Here is a 15,322-nt window from a genome sequence, read left to right on the forward strand (position 1 = left end):
TATATTTCATGGATTTTGAACAATGATGAAAAATCCATATTAATTGGAGGATCTCATAAGGTCTTAGGAAAAAAGCATAAGAAATTAAAATTAGAGATCCATAATTTCTCCAGATACAGATACCCCTGCTTGGGATCTGTTAGAACACATACTTCAACCAAGTCAATCCGTACCCTTTACTACCCTTTCTCTTTTGCATGAAAATGAGAACTTTTCATGGCCCTTTTGGTGACATGTGATTTCATTTCAGGAACGACTGACCTCTGAGGATGTGGCCATCAACTTCACTCAGGAGGAGTGGGAATTCCTGGACCCTGCTCAGAGGGCCTTGTACAGGGATGTGATGCTGGAGACCTACAGGAACCTGCTCTCCTGGGTGAGGTTGACTTCCTTCCAGAGCTGCCCTTGGGTATCTGCATTTTCCCTGTGTGCCCCTTGGGAGGCCCTGATATCTTTCATGTGAGAGTTCTGGTGACTGGGGGCATGACACAGCTTCCACAAGATTAAACTGACCCTCTTCAGATGCTGTGTCTGTTTCATGTCATATCTAAGGTTGTCCCAGAGCTTGATTATGTACAGAGCTCACTGGCAGATGTTAAAAAAAAAATACCTAAAAACCCAATTTCCTATTTTCTACCTGTTGACTTTTGGCTCATGGTTTAAAAAAATCCACAGCACTTTAGATTTCTTTCTTCTGATAACACTCAATATATATTTGTTTTCGTTTGCTTGTTTACTTTTTTTTGGCTGCACCATTCTGCATGTGGGATCTTAGTTCCCTGACTAAGGATCAAACCTACACCTCCTGCATTGGAAATGCAGAGTCTTAACCACTGGATCACCAGGGAAGTCCCAGAATTTCTGTTTCTGATCTCAATATTATCTCCATGTTGGAGCATGAGAAAAAGATCTGGACAGTGGGGAGTGATGTAAAAGTAGCCAAAACTACAACATATAAAGAAAAACGAGCATCTCAAAAGCACTGTTTTCTTCTGTTTAGGAGTGGGACAAGTTGGCGGATTGGATTCTCTGTGGTTGTTACTTAGGAAAATATAAGAGTGGGTAGAGAGATCATCTCTTTGATCCTAGATCCTACGAGGGGAGCATACGTGAATCTCGCACGCTCTTAGCTTGCCATCTGTAGGCTGAGCGCATGGTCCCATCTCAAGATGCTGTAATGTCTGACCTTCATGTTGTGTTAGTTTTACTCTTGTGCTGCTCTGCCCTGTCTGGGAATGTCAGCTGTTCCTGATGTTCCATTCTCCTTACTTTGTATCATTTTACCTCTTCAATTTCTTTGAAATCTATTCCTGAGGGTCTGAAATTTTATCTGGTTTCCTTGCTATGATAATCCACCTATGTTTAATTGGCAGCCTCTGAGTCTCTGTGTAGTGGATTTAGTAGGTAACAGAAAACTGTGATGGAGACATTATTCCTAATGTTATTTTCTTACTCTGTACAAAGTCACCACTTAAAGCTATCCAGTAGAGTGATCAGTATGTTCTAGGATGATGAGAGAGAAAGTATCATGAGAGCCTGATACATCTTTCCAGGTTATTTTCTGGCTTTGGAGACTCTGTCAAGGGCACCATGACAGTGTTGTTGATGTGTATCAAGGACCATATATTTTAGCCTCTGTAAATGGTATGGGAATTTATCCCAGGACAACTTTGTCCAAGTTCACATTCTCATATCTATGAGGCTATTGGCTGCACTATTCTGTGCATTGTAGGTTTGTTTTTTTTTTTTATTTTATCATTGAGTTCAAATTTCTTTGTTACTCTTAGTGTTTCTGTTTTGTATTTGCAATGCATTGGATGATTGATTGGGAAATGGTCCCTATGGTGGAACTGGTGATCAGTCCCTCGTAAAATTCTTTATATAGTCTTTGTACTCAACTTACTATCAGATGTACGATTTCCACATATTTTCTCTTTTACTATTGATTGTCTTTTCAAACTCGCAGCACTTTAATGCAGAGTAGTTTACAATTTTGTTATAGTTCAATTTATTAATATCTGGTTTTATTTTGTGGCCTGTGCTTTTGGTGTTATATCTAGTAAATCATTTGTGGTCCAATTTCCAGAAACATTTCCTGCACATTTACTTCTAGGAGTTTTATACAGTTGGGACTTAGGTTTAGGTCTTTGAACCATTTGAGTTCGTTTTTGTCTGTAGTGTAAGATAATGTTCCAAGTAAGTTCTTTGGCTGGTGGGTATTCAGTTTTGTCAACATGTCTTGTTTCATAGACTGCTTCCCCCATTTAGTAGTTTTTACACCTTTGTGAAACATCTTTTGAACATCTCTGCAAGAGGTGTTTTTGTTTTAACCATTCTTTTTAGGTATGCTGCTGCTGCTGCTGCTACTGCTGCTAAGTCGTGTCAATTGTGTCTGACTCTGTGCGACCTCACAAACGGCAGCCGACCAGGCTCCTCTATTTCTGGGATTCTCCAGGCAGAAACACTGCCGTGGTTTGCCATTTCCTTCTCCAAGGCATGCATGCCAAGTCGCTTCGGCTATGTCCGACTCTGTGCGACTCCATAGACAGCAGCCCACCAGGCTCCTCTGTCCTTGGGATTCTCCAGGCAAGAATACTGGAGTGGGTTGCCATTTCCTTCTCCACTTTTTAAGTATAGTTAATTTAGTTTTGTGTTTCAGCAGTTTACAAGATACTCAATGTAGTTCTCTGAGCTATATTGTAGGTTCTTGTTGTTTTCTCTATTTTGTATATACATTAGTTTGTAAATATTCAGACTCCTAATTTATCTGTCCCTTTCCTGCCCCCATCACCATCCTGTACTATTCCCTTTGGTAACCATAAGTTTGTTTTTTATTCTGGTGAGTTTATTTTGTGAATAAGTTCATTTGTATCATTTATTTCAGTTCAACATATAATATCCTATGATATTTGTCTTTCTCTGTCTGATTTCACTTAGAATAATCCCTAAGTCTGTCTATATTGCTACAAAAGGCATAACTTCATTGTGTTTTATGCTGTGGAGGTGGCAACCCACTCCAGTGTTCTTGCCTGGAGAATTTCATGGACAGGGTAGGCTGCCAGCTGCTGGTCATGGGGTCTTAAAGAGTTGGACACGGCTGAGCTACTTTCACTTCACAATATTCCCTTGTATATATGTACCACATATTCATTATCCTGTTGTCTGTCAGTGAACATTTATGTTGCTGCCGTGTTTTGGCTGGTATAAATAGTGCTGCTAAAAACATTGGGGTGCATGTATCGTTTTGAATTAGTTTTCATCCTTTCTGGATATATGCCCAGGATTGGAATTGTTGGTTTCTGTGATAGCTGTATTTTTAGTTCTTTATGGAACCTCCATGCTATTCTCCAAAGTGGCAGTACCAATTTATGTTCCTTCCAACAGTGTAGGAGGGTTCTCTTTTCTCCACACCCTCTCAAGCATTTATTGTTTGTAGACTTTTTGATGGTGGTCATTCTGACCAGTGTGAGGTGATACATTTTTGTGGTTTTGATTTGCATTTCTCTCATAAGTAGAGACATCAAACATCTTTTCAGGTGACTGTTGGCCATCTGTTTGTCTCCTTGGGAGAAGTATCTGTTTTGATCTTCTGCCCAGTTCTTGACTGGGTTGTTTGTTGGTTGGTTTGTTTTGATATGAAGCTGTATGAACTGTTTGTATATTTTGGAAATAAATCCCTTATAGATAGCATCATTTGCATATATAGTCTCCTAGTGCAAAAGTTGAATTTTTGTTCTTTTTTTGGTTTCCTTTGCTTTGCAAGAAGGTTTTAAATTTAACTAGGTCTCATTTGTTTGATTTTGCTTTTATTACCATGACTCTAAGAGATAGATTCAAAAAAATTTTCCTGACATTTATGTCAGTGTTTTGGATTTGTTTTCCACTATGAATTTTATAGTATCTGGTCTTGCATTTAGATGTTTCACACATTTTGAGTTTATTTTTGTGTGTGGTGTTAGAGAATGTTGGAATTTCATTCTTTTTCATGTAACTATCCATTTATCCCAGCATCACTTATTAAAGAGACGTCTTCATTCTATATTCTTTCCTCCTTTGTTATAGAATAATTGACTCTGAGTAAATTGGTTTATTTCTGGGTTTTCTGTCCTGTTCTACTGATGTGTGTTTCTGTTTTGTGCCATCATCATACCACTTCCGTGGTGACTCAGATGGTAAAGCCATCTGCCTACAATGCAGGAGACCCAGGTTCAGTCCCTGGGTCAGGAAGATCTGCTGGAGAAGGAAATGGCAACCCACTTCAGTATTCTTGCCTGGAGAATCCCATGGACAGAGGAACCTCTAGTCTACAGTCGATGGGGTCACAAAGAGTTGGACATGACTGAGTGACTTCACTTTCAATTTGTTGACTGTGAGTTGGTAGTATAGTCTGAAACTCAGGAAACATGATTCCTCCAGCTCTGTTCTTCCTTCTCAAGATCATGTTAGATATCAGAGTCTTTTGTATTTTGGTAGAAATTAAGTTTATCTTTGTTTTATGAAATATGTCATTGTTAATTTGAGATGGGTTGCATTGACTATGTAGATTGCCTTGGATAGTATGGTCATTGTGACAGTGTTACTTCTTTCAATCCAAGAACATGGTATATGTTTGTGCCATCTGTTTGTGTCATCTTTGGTATCAGTCATCAGCATCTAATAGTTTTATGAGTACAGTTTTTTGACTTTTTAGGGAAGTTTATTCCTTAGAATTGTATTCTTTTCTCTGAGATGGTGAATGGGATTGTTTCATTAATTTCACTTTCTGATATATCATTATTAGTGTATAGAAATGCAGCTGTTTTCTATATATTTTGTATCCAGCAAGTTTACTGTGTTTATTGATGAGGTCTAGTAGTCATCTGGTGGCATCTTCGGGATTTTCTGTGTGTAGCACCATAGTGACAGTTTTACTTTTTCTTTATTTTTTTTTACCTTGAATTCCTTTTATTTCCTTTTCTTTTCTGATTGTTGTGGCTAGGACTTCCAAAAATATGTTGAATAAAAGTGGCAATAGTGAACATTCTTGTCTTATTCATGTTGTTAAGGCAAGTGCTTTCAGTTTTTCCCTGCTGAGTATGATCTTAGCTGTGTGTTTGACACATACGGTCTTAATTATGTTGAGGTAGGGTCCATCTGTGCTGACTTTCTGAAGGGTTTTTATCATAAATGGCACTTGAATTTTGTCAGAACCTTTTCTGCGTCTATTGATGATCATATGGTTTTTAGTCTTCAACTGTTACTGTGGTGTATCATAGTGATTAACTTGTGGATATTGAGAAATCTTGCATCCCTGAAATAAATCCCACTTGATCATGGTATGATCCTTTCATGTCCTTTAATGTATTAGTAACTGTTTGAATCTGCTGTTTTGAACTCAGGGAAGGTCTAGGAGAATAAAGCTTTTTTCTACAAAAAAGAGTTGGATGCCTCAGAAAGGCTTTTGTAACTGGGAAGGCCTTCCAGAGTCAGTGTCAATCCCTCCTTTCCTTTGATACTCCTCGATCTTGAGATGACCATGTCTGGAAGAAGAAACGAAGTAAATGTCCAATAGAGTGGTTAATCATACTTGGCAGAGGAACCCAGGTTTAGATAGCCTTCTCCTGGATTTTTCTTCTGATTTCTGCTAATGAGATTTTTACACAATATCCTGGGATATTGTGTATGTTTTTCTTGAATATAAGCATTCCATTGTAAGTTACAAAATCAGAGTTGGATACATTACATTGTAAATAGTATAACAGGTATTATCCTGCTTTCTCTATATATCATAATCACTTTTAAAATCTCTCTTGTTTCTGTCCCATACCCATAGTATAATGCCCATAAACTTGCTGAACCAGTTGTTTTCTTTTAAGGTCAGTATATTAGTTTGCACTCTCAGTTATTTTCACAAAGAGATGCAGTCACAAGCTGATATCTGGCATAAACCTGTGTACCCTATGCTCTACGCAGACCCTTTCTTAGTCCTGACCAGTCCTCACATAGTACCTTGATATGTATGGAAACATTGTTCTTACCTATCACATCCCTCCACCTTCTACATACTCTCACTGTAAAGATAATCTCTGATCATTTATTGAACACGTTTCTCAGGACATGACCTAAATCACTCTGTGCATCCATGATGGCTCACAACCCATTTCGAGATGGGATGGTTGAATAATAGTTAAACAGACTTCTTTTGTCTTGTATCTTCTTTGATATTTTCCTTCTAAGTTTCTTGTATTATTTTTTGAAATATTTTCTAGTCTATTCATTTGTTGGGTGGTCATGTTTACAAATAAGTTTTTCCAGTTGTCCCTGTAGGTTCAGATTCATATCCTGGTTCTCTTACCACTTTGTGGGCCAATTGGGTGTGTCTCCTGCTCTGATTAGAGAAAAACATGTTAATTTACCTCAAGCCTTTTAAAGCAAATAGTGCTGTCAGTAGTACATGTTTTATAGTAAATACTCAAAATTTTATTTGTTTAAAAAAGGTAATATCTATATTCTGTCATGTTCTTTATGATACGACTTTATCTACATATATCTTTTTTAAAATATAAATTTAATTATTTTCATTGGAGGTTAATTACTTTACAATATTGTATTGGTTTTGCCATACGTCAGCATGAGTCCACCACAGGTATACACGTGTTCCCCATCCTGAAGCCCGCTCCCTCCCCGCTCCCCGTACCATCCCCCTGGGTCATCGCAGTGCACCAGCCCCAAGCATCCAGTATCATGCATCGAACCTGGACTGGCGATTCGTTTCATATATGATATTATACATGTTTCAATGCCATTCTCCCAAATCATCTCACCCTTTCCCTCTCCCACAGAGTCCAAAAGCCTATTCTATACATCTGTGTCTCTTTTGCTGTCTCGCATGCAAGGTTATCATTACCATCTTTCTAAATTCCATATATATGCTTTAGTATATGGTATTGTTGTTTTTCTTTCTGGCTTACTTCACTCTGTATAATAGGCTTCAGTTTCATCCACCTCATTAGAACTGATTCAAATGACTTCCTTTTAATGGCTGAGTAATACTCCATTGTGTATGTACCACAGCCTTCTTATCTGTTCATGTGCTTATGGACATCTAGGTTGCTTCCATGTCCTGGCAATTATAAACAATGCTGCGATGAACACTGGGGTACACGTGTCTCTTTCAATTCTGGTTTGTTTGGTGTGTATGACCAGCAGTGGGATTGCTGGGTCATAAAGCAGTTCTATTTCCATTTTTTTTAAGGAATCTCCACACTGTTCTCCATAGTGGCTGTACTAGTTTGCATTCCCACCAACAGTGTAACAGGGTTCCCTTTTCTCCACACCCTCTCTAGCATTTATTGCTTGTAGACTTTTGGATCGCAGCCATTCTGACTGGCGTGAAATGGTACCTCATTGTGGTTTTGATTTGCATTTCTCTGATAATGAGTGATGTTGAGCGTCTTTTCATGTGTTTGTTAGCCATCTGTATGTCCTCTTTGGAGAAATGTCTATTTAGTTCTTTGGCCCATTTTTTGATTGGGTCGTTTATTTTTCTGGAACTAAGCTGCAGGAGTTGCTTGTATATTTTTTAAATTGGTTGTTTGTCAGTTGCTTCATTTGCTACTATTTTCTCTCATTCTGAAGGCTGTCTTTTCACCTTGCTTATAGTTTCCTTTGTTGTGCAGAAGCCTTTAAGTTTAATTAGGTCCCATTTGTTTAGTTTTGCTTTTATTTCCAGTATTCTGGGAGGTGGGTCATAGAGTATCCTGCTGTGATGTATGTCAGAGAGTGTTTTGCCTACGTTCTCCTCTAGGAGTTTTATAGTTTCTGGTCATCTGTTTAGATCTTTAATCCATTTGGAATTTATTTTTGTGTATGGTGTTAGAAAGTGATCTGGTTTCTTTCTTTTACAAGTGGTGACCAGTTTTCCCAGCACCACTTGTTAAAGAGATTGTCTTTAATCCATTGTATATTCTTGCCTCCTTTGTCAAAGATAAGGTGTCTATAGGTGCATGGATTTATCTCTGGGCTTTCTATTTTGCTCCATTGATCTATATATCTGTCTTTGTGCCAGTACCATACTGTCTTGATGACTGTGGCTTTGTAGTAGAGCCTGAAGTCAGGCAGGTTGATTCCTCCAGTTCCATTCTTCTTTCTCAAGATTGCTTTGGCTATTTGAGGGTTTTTTTTGTATTCCCATACAAATTGTGAAATTATTTGTTCTAGCTCTACATTATATCTTCTTAAAATTTTATTTATTTTTTAATTGAAGGATAATGGCTTTACCGAATTTTGTTTTCTGTCAAACCTCAACTACAGTATATCTTGTATGCATTTCACTTGCAACATTTTTCAGCAATATTGTGTCTGACCTTAGTCAATAAATACACAAAGCACTCACTTTTTATTTATTATATTTTGGTGCCATTAAACTAGGTAATTAAGAATAGTGCATGCCTAGAGATTAGCCTTGCTTGGTGGCTCAGTGGTAAAGAATTCACCTGCTAATGCAGAAGATGCAGGTTTGATCCCTGAGTCAGGAAGATCCCATGGAGAAGGAAATGGCAACCCACTCCACTATTCTAGCCTGGGAAATCCTATGGACAGAGGAGTCCGGTTCACTACAGTCCACAGTGTCCCAAGAAGCAAACACGACTGAGCGACTGAACAACAACATAGGTGGGGGTTGCATTGTTTATTGGCTGTTAGAAAACCGGTGAATATTTTACGTCTTAATTTATGTGTCATTTACAGATGATGGTCTTTTAGCGTGTATTCTGCAATACAGGTGACACATACCACTTGTTAACATTATAAAATGCCTTTTCTTTTTGGGTACATAGTTCTATAGCAGATTTAAAAAACTATGTTGTTTCAAAAAATTGTTTTAATCATATTCTTCATTTTCTCTTTTTTTTTCAATTGTAAACAACCAATTATGAAAAGTTAATTATTGTGTAAGCTTGGTTTTGGATTACTTACTGTTAAAATATATATTATATTTTTTGGAATTTATGTACAGTAAGATTGCAGAATACAATGATAGTGTAATATTTTGTTTTCAATTTGAGACAGCTGTTGATTGATACGTTCCTAAGGGTTCTGGTAGAAAAACACTCTGTTTTTGAGAGTTGGCATAAGATTGTCCAATGTGAGTGTTTGGCATATGGTTTTTAAAACTAGGCTACCTTAACAGTGAATTTATGTTATGCTTTCTTAAGTTAAGAATTCTATTCCTTTAGTGTTTCTAAAGACTTAAGGTGATCATTGTGGTGTTTCATAACTTGATGTATTACTTTTGTTATAATATATATTCAACATGAAACATTAATTTTGAATTATTGTGAGCAGGATACCTATGATTCTTTTTATCTTGTAGATATCTCTCCTACACATGTGATGAAGCATTTAAAACCCAAAGCGAACAGTGATAAACGAGAAACATTCCAAACATTGATGCTGGGAAGCCCTGAAAGCTGTGAAATCAAACATTGTCATCTTTGGGAAAGTCAGGAAAATATGTGTGACTTTGAGTGTCAGGGGAGAGATGACAAAAGAAACTACAAAGGCACACCTATAAGCCTTAATGGAAATGTGCCTCATGGAAGAGATTCGCATGATAGAAAGGATGCAGGCATCAAGCCCTTTGGAAAGAGGTTTGGATTTAACTTTCAGGATAAACTGCAGATATTTCAAACTGGCGGGATAATTTCTGAATATAATCAAGTTAAGAGTTCTGTAGACAACAGTTTCTCATTTTCACCAGTTCAAAGAATTCCTCCTTGTGTCCAAACCAGTGTTTCTAATATATATGGGAATGATTTTATGAATCCTTCAGGAATAACACAAGAACTCAAAGCACACAGGGAAAAACCTTACAAATGTGATGAGTGTGGCAAGGCCTTTACTCACAGCTCACACCTCAAGAGACATAAGAAAATTCATACAGGAAAGAAATTATTTAAATGTGGTATATGTGATAAAGTCTTCAGCCAAAATTCAAATCTTGCTCGTCATCAGAGGGTTCATACTGGAGAGAAACGTTACAAATGTGAAGAGTGTGGCAAGGCCTTTCGTGAAAAGTCAACCCTTTTAAGGCATCAGACAGTTCATACTGGAGAGAAACCTTACAAATGTGATGAGTGTGGCAAGTCCTTTTGTGTAAAGTCAACCCTTTTAAGTCATCGGACAGTTCATACTGGAGAGAAACCTTACAAATGTGATGAGTGTGGCACGGCCTTTCGTCTAAAGTCAAACCTTTTAAGTCATCAGACAGTTCATACTGGAGAGAAACCTTACAAATGTGATGAGTGTGACAAGGCCTTTGCTCACAGCTCAGTCCTCAAGAGTCATAAGAACATTCATACTGGAAAGAAGTTATTTAAATGTGGCACATGTGACAAAGTCTTCAGCCAAAATTCAAACCTTGCTCGTCATCAGAGGGTTCATACTGGAGAGAAACGTTACAAATGTGATGAGTGTGACAAGGCCTTTCGTGTAAAGTCAACCCTTTTAAGGCATCAGACAATTCATACTGGAGAGAAACCTTACAAATGTGAGGAGTGTGGCACGGCCTTTCGTGTAAAGTCAACCCTTTTAAGTCATCAGACAGTTCATACTGGTGAGAAACCTTACAAATGTAATCAGTGTGGCACGGCCTTTCGTCTAAAGTCAACCCTTTTAAGTCATCAGACAGTTCATACTGGAGAGAAACCTTACAAATGTGATGAGTGTGGCATGGCCTTTCGTGTAAAGTCAAACCTTTTAAGTCATCAGACAGTTCATACTGGTGAGAAACCATACAAATGTGATGAGTGTGGCAAGGCCTTTCGTCTAAAGGTAACCCTTTTAAGTCATCAGACAGTTCATACTGGAGAGAAACCTTACAGATGTGATCAGTGTGGCACGGCCTTTCGTGTAAAGTCAAGCCTTTTAAGTCATCAGACAGTTCATACTGGAGAGAAACCTTACAAATGTGATGAGTGTGGCAAGGCCTTTTGTGTAAAGTCAACCCTTTTAAGTCATCAGACAGTTCATACTGGAGAGAAACCTTACAAATGTGATGAGTGTGGCAAGGCCTTTTGTGTAAAGTCAACCCTTTTAAGTCATCAGACAGTTCATACTGGTGAGAAACCTTACAAATGTGCTGAGTGTGGCAAGGCCTTTCGTCTAAAGTCAATCCTTTTAAGGCATCAGACAGTTCATACTGGAGAGAAACCTTACAAATGTGATGAGTGTGGCAAGGCCTTTCGTGTAAAGTCAACCCTTTTAAGTCATCAGACAGTTCATACTGGAGAGAAACCTTACAAATGTGCTGAGTGTGGCAAGGCCTTTGCTCAGAGCTCACACCTCAGGAAACATAAGAAAATTCATTCAGGAAAGAAATTATTTAAATGTGATATATGTGACAAACTCTTCAGCCAAAATTCAACCCTTTTAAGTCATCAGACAGTTCATACTGGAGAGAAACCTTGTGATGAGTGTGGCAAGGCCTTTACTGACAGCTCATACCTCAGGAGACATAACAAAATTCATACAGGAAAGAAATTACTTAAATGTAATATATGTGACAAAGTCTTCAGGCGAAATTCAAAGCTTGCTCGTCTTCAGACGGTTCATACTGGAGAGAAACCTTACAAATGTGATGAGTGTGACAAGGCCTTTCGTGAAAGGTCAACCCTTTTAAGTCATCAGACATTTCATACTGGAGAGAAACCTTACAAATGTGATGAGTGTGGCAAGGCCTTTCGTGTAAAGTCAACCCTTTTAAGGCATCAGACAGTTCATGCTGGAGAGAAACGTTACAAATGTGATGAGTGTGGTGAGGCCTTTCGTGAAAAATCAACCCTTTTAAGTCATCAGACAGTTCATACTGGGGAGAAATCTTACAAATGTGATGAGTGTGGATAAGTCTTCGGTCAAAAACCACATCTTCAACCTCACTGGAGAATTCATACTGGAAAGAGACCTTTCAGATGTAATGAGTGTGGCAAGTTCTTCAGTCAAAATTCACACCTTACAAAACACTGGAGAATACATATAGAGAAACCTTTCAAATGTTTCGAGTGTGGAAAATCCTTTTCTCAGGTTTCAGCACTCACTAAACATCAGAAAATCCATACATGAGAGCAACTCATGTGAATGTGGTATATGGTAGAAGTTTTCAAAATTCACACCCTGCTGTTGCTCAGAGAATTCATCCTACTGAGAAACCATACAAATATCATGAGTGTGGCAACATCTTAGGCTTTATGAGAAAATTCATACTGGATAGAAGCCAGATATGTATGTATTTATTAGTTAGGTCTTTAGAACGTGAATTCATTCTGGATTCCTCACCAATTTCACAAATGTTAAAAAAAAAAAAAATAACCGTATCCTCACATCTCACCAGTAGTATCAGAGTATTTATCCTGGAGAAAACACACAGCAATGTAACGTGTGTGGCAAGGATCTTACCCAAAAGTCACAAGATAGGAACATAGGGGAGCCATACTTCCCAGACTCAGTGGTTGTGGCAAATCCTTTACCTTTTTCTCTATATGTATTCTCTGATGACTTTAGTTCAGGTACTCAGCAACTGTAGTAAGTCCATATTTGAAGAGAAGCTATAGAGATCTTTTCGTGTAAAAGAAACCCGAATTCTACCTCAGCAAATATTCTTTGGGACAGTAGTCCGCCATCTTTTTGGTTTCCTGGCTTTCTGAATAAAGTCACTATTCCTTTCCCAACAAGTAGTCTCTCAGTTTATTGGCCTGTTGTGTGGTGAGCTCTAAGAGCTTGGCTGTGGTAATACATTGATCAAATGCATTTGCTACATGTGTTTCATGATGGTCTCTGGGAAGGAATCAGTGAGATGAAGGGATCGACTTCATTAGATACAATTCATTCACATCCATGTTCCCTGGAAAAACACACAGCCTGAATTACAAAATTCAATAGTGTGTGTGTGAATTAGCAACAGGGAGGGGAGAAAGTAACATAAAACTAGGACATGACTCATCACGGTCAGTAGGAACAGGAAGCCCTTCTGTACATAGTCCAGCCTGTTATAAAACATAATGTTCTATCAACTGACCTTGAACAGAGTAGGCAAGATGTTAAAAGGCCTGGGCTTTTCGTAGGAGGAGAGGGAGAGTTACCAGGGACTGATGGTGTGCCAGGAACAATGCATAGGAATAGGGTCATGTTCTCCATTGGATAGAAATAACTGTTGTATATATGATTAAAGAGTTACTCTTATTTGTGGAAATTGAAGACAGAGCTGTCATGGTCTTTGTAGACCGGGACCCAAGGAATGGAGTCGATGAGAAGAAGGAAGCAGGGGACCCAAGTCTCGAGTGAAACAAGTGTGTTTTATTTGCAGAAACGCATGTTTCTATATCTTCATTCAAGGCAGCTTTAGGCAGTAAAAAAAAATTGAGGAAAAACAAAGCCAAGCAAATAACAATCTTGAAAGGGCCAGAAAGCATTCCATATCCTGAGGAAGAGGGGCATAACTGAACAGATTACCTTCAAATAAAAGGTCACTGAAGGGAGTCACTGAAGGGATTCCAAGCAGATGCTCTTTCTCATGACCTCAGTCCTGAGAACTGCATGCAGCTCTGCTCATTCCTGTTTTCCAGGAACTGATAAAGAATAGAGTCCTTGAGAATCAGCACACAAAAGAAGAAAATATCATGTTGGATCCTTTAAATTTGAATGTCCCCTGACAGTTCCCTCTTTTTTACTTTTTCATAATTGGGGATGACTGTAGGTACTTGTGTGAAAAAGGCCCTGAGCAAGTGAGTTTGTTTAGTTTGAACAATTTTAGTTGAAAGGCATCAATATGTTAAGATTATAATCACCAGGATAATTATCAGCATTATAGTTCCAGATCCAATACTATGTGTAATGCCTTGAAACCATCTTCGAGGGTCTAGCCCAGATAATTGATCAGCTAGCTGTTCAGCTAAGGTTCCCAAATTGTTGGAAGAGGGTAGACTCTTAGAGAAGGTTTCAAGGGTTTCCTTTTGCAACAATTGTACATTTAAGGAAGCATTATTATGCATATCTTGCAAATGAAATTTGATTTTTTCCTAATTGTAAGCACTATGGTTGAACCGAAGAGGAGTGATACAAAATTGAGTAGAATTCCAATCACAATTTAATAATACTTATTTTTGTAAGTCTATTAATTGATCTCCAACCCATTGGATGGCTGTTTTTATCTTGAACTTTTTCATCTTTCTCAACCTGAGTGACCCGTATTGTATGAGCATCTTTAGTCCATTTTTGAATAAAGTTTCGTATTTGAATTGAAGTTTGTAAAGCAGTGTCTGTGACAGCGGCAGTGGTGCAAATGGCTATTAACCCCAAAATGCCAAGAATCAAGCATCTAATTGCTTAGATCGTCAGAGTAATTTAGTGAGTAACTGGGAGGTAAGTCTTACGATGGGATCCTCTTTGCAGGGTCGTTGGAGATCTGCTAGCAACCAGAGACTACATCATGATCGAAGAGTCAAAAGGGATTTGTGTTTTTAGAGAAATAGAGGAATTAAGACAAGTATACAATTTGCAATCTATACAAGTCACAGAACGTAAAGTCTTATTGTAAGTTTCCTATGGCGATAACAAAAGGAAGGGGAACACAAGCTTGTATAAAATATGAATGATTATAATGGAAGGAATAGTTACTGTGACTATGACTGGTCCCTGTGAAATATCCAGTCCAGGTTCCAAGTTTTCAGTATTTGTAGCAAGTTTCCAGATGTCCCATTGTTCAGGGCCAATTTGTTTATTGAGGACAATTTGAGGGCGAGGACGTGCCATTCCACCATCAAGCCAGCCAAGGAGTCCTTTGTCATGGAAGTGTTCCATTGAACTGTTGGTAATCTTCCATGTTACTTGAGTAACATAATCACACATGGTACTGTTAATATCATCTGAGCAGTACGATAACCACATACCATAGGGTCCCCAATCAACAATGGTGTAATTGGCCACACACATGAATTTCCATGATTTAGCTTGACATCTATCTCAACAAACAGGAGCCCTATATTTAAAATCCTTATAAGTAAACCCGTTGCATTCCACCTTTTGTCCTGTCCTAGAGTGCTGGCAGTATTGGCATGGTCCTCATAAAAGGACAGGGCAGTAAGCAGTCTAAGCAATGTGTGGAAGTTCTCTTTTGGAGGCAGGATGAAAGCCCACGTCTGTCGACTAACATTAATACATAATTCTGCTGGGCCCATGCATAAAGGAAGGATTTTATAGCCTAGAGGAATGTTAATTAATCTTCCTTCGTCCTCAGGATGAGAGGGCCCCTCCAAGCTCCAAGGGGGAGGCATATGTACTGAGTCATTAA

General features: G+C 38.3%; 1 protein-coding gene across 1 annotated transcript; it reads left to right on the forward strand.

Annotated features, from left to right (window-relative positions):
• Window positions 1-230: 230 nt before the first annotated feature.
• Window positions 231-14,275, forward strand: LOC102191323 (zinc finger protein 665-like). Its single transcript, XM_018045018.1, has 2 exons — window positions 231-376; window positions 9,353-14,275. Exon 2 carries the CDS (start codon window positions 9,373-9,375, stop codon window positions 11,881-11,883), a length of 2,511 nt encoding a protein of 836 aa, XP_017900507.1. The 5' UTR covers window positions 231-376; window positions 9,353-9,372; the 3' UTR covers window positions 11,884-14,275.
• The last annotated feature ends 1,047 nt before the right edge of the window (window positions 14,276-15,322 follow it).

The sequence above is a fragment of the Capra hircus genome, unplaced genomic scaffold (assembly GCF_001704415.2).
Source record: "Capra hircus breed San Clemente unplaced genomic scaffold, ASM170441v1, whole genome shotgun sequence".
Classification (NCBI taxonomy): Eukaryota; Metazoa; Chordata; class Mammalia; order Artiodactyla; family Bovidae; genus Capra; species Capra hircus.

Excerpts from the sequence above, each read along its gene's own strand:
- LOC102191323 (XM_018045018.1), top strand. The coding sequence starts at position 9,373 with ATGAAGCATTTAAAACCCAAAGCGAACAGTGATAAACGAGAAACATTC.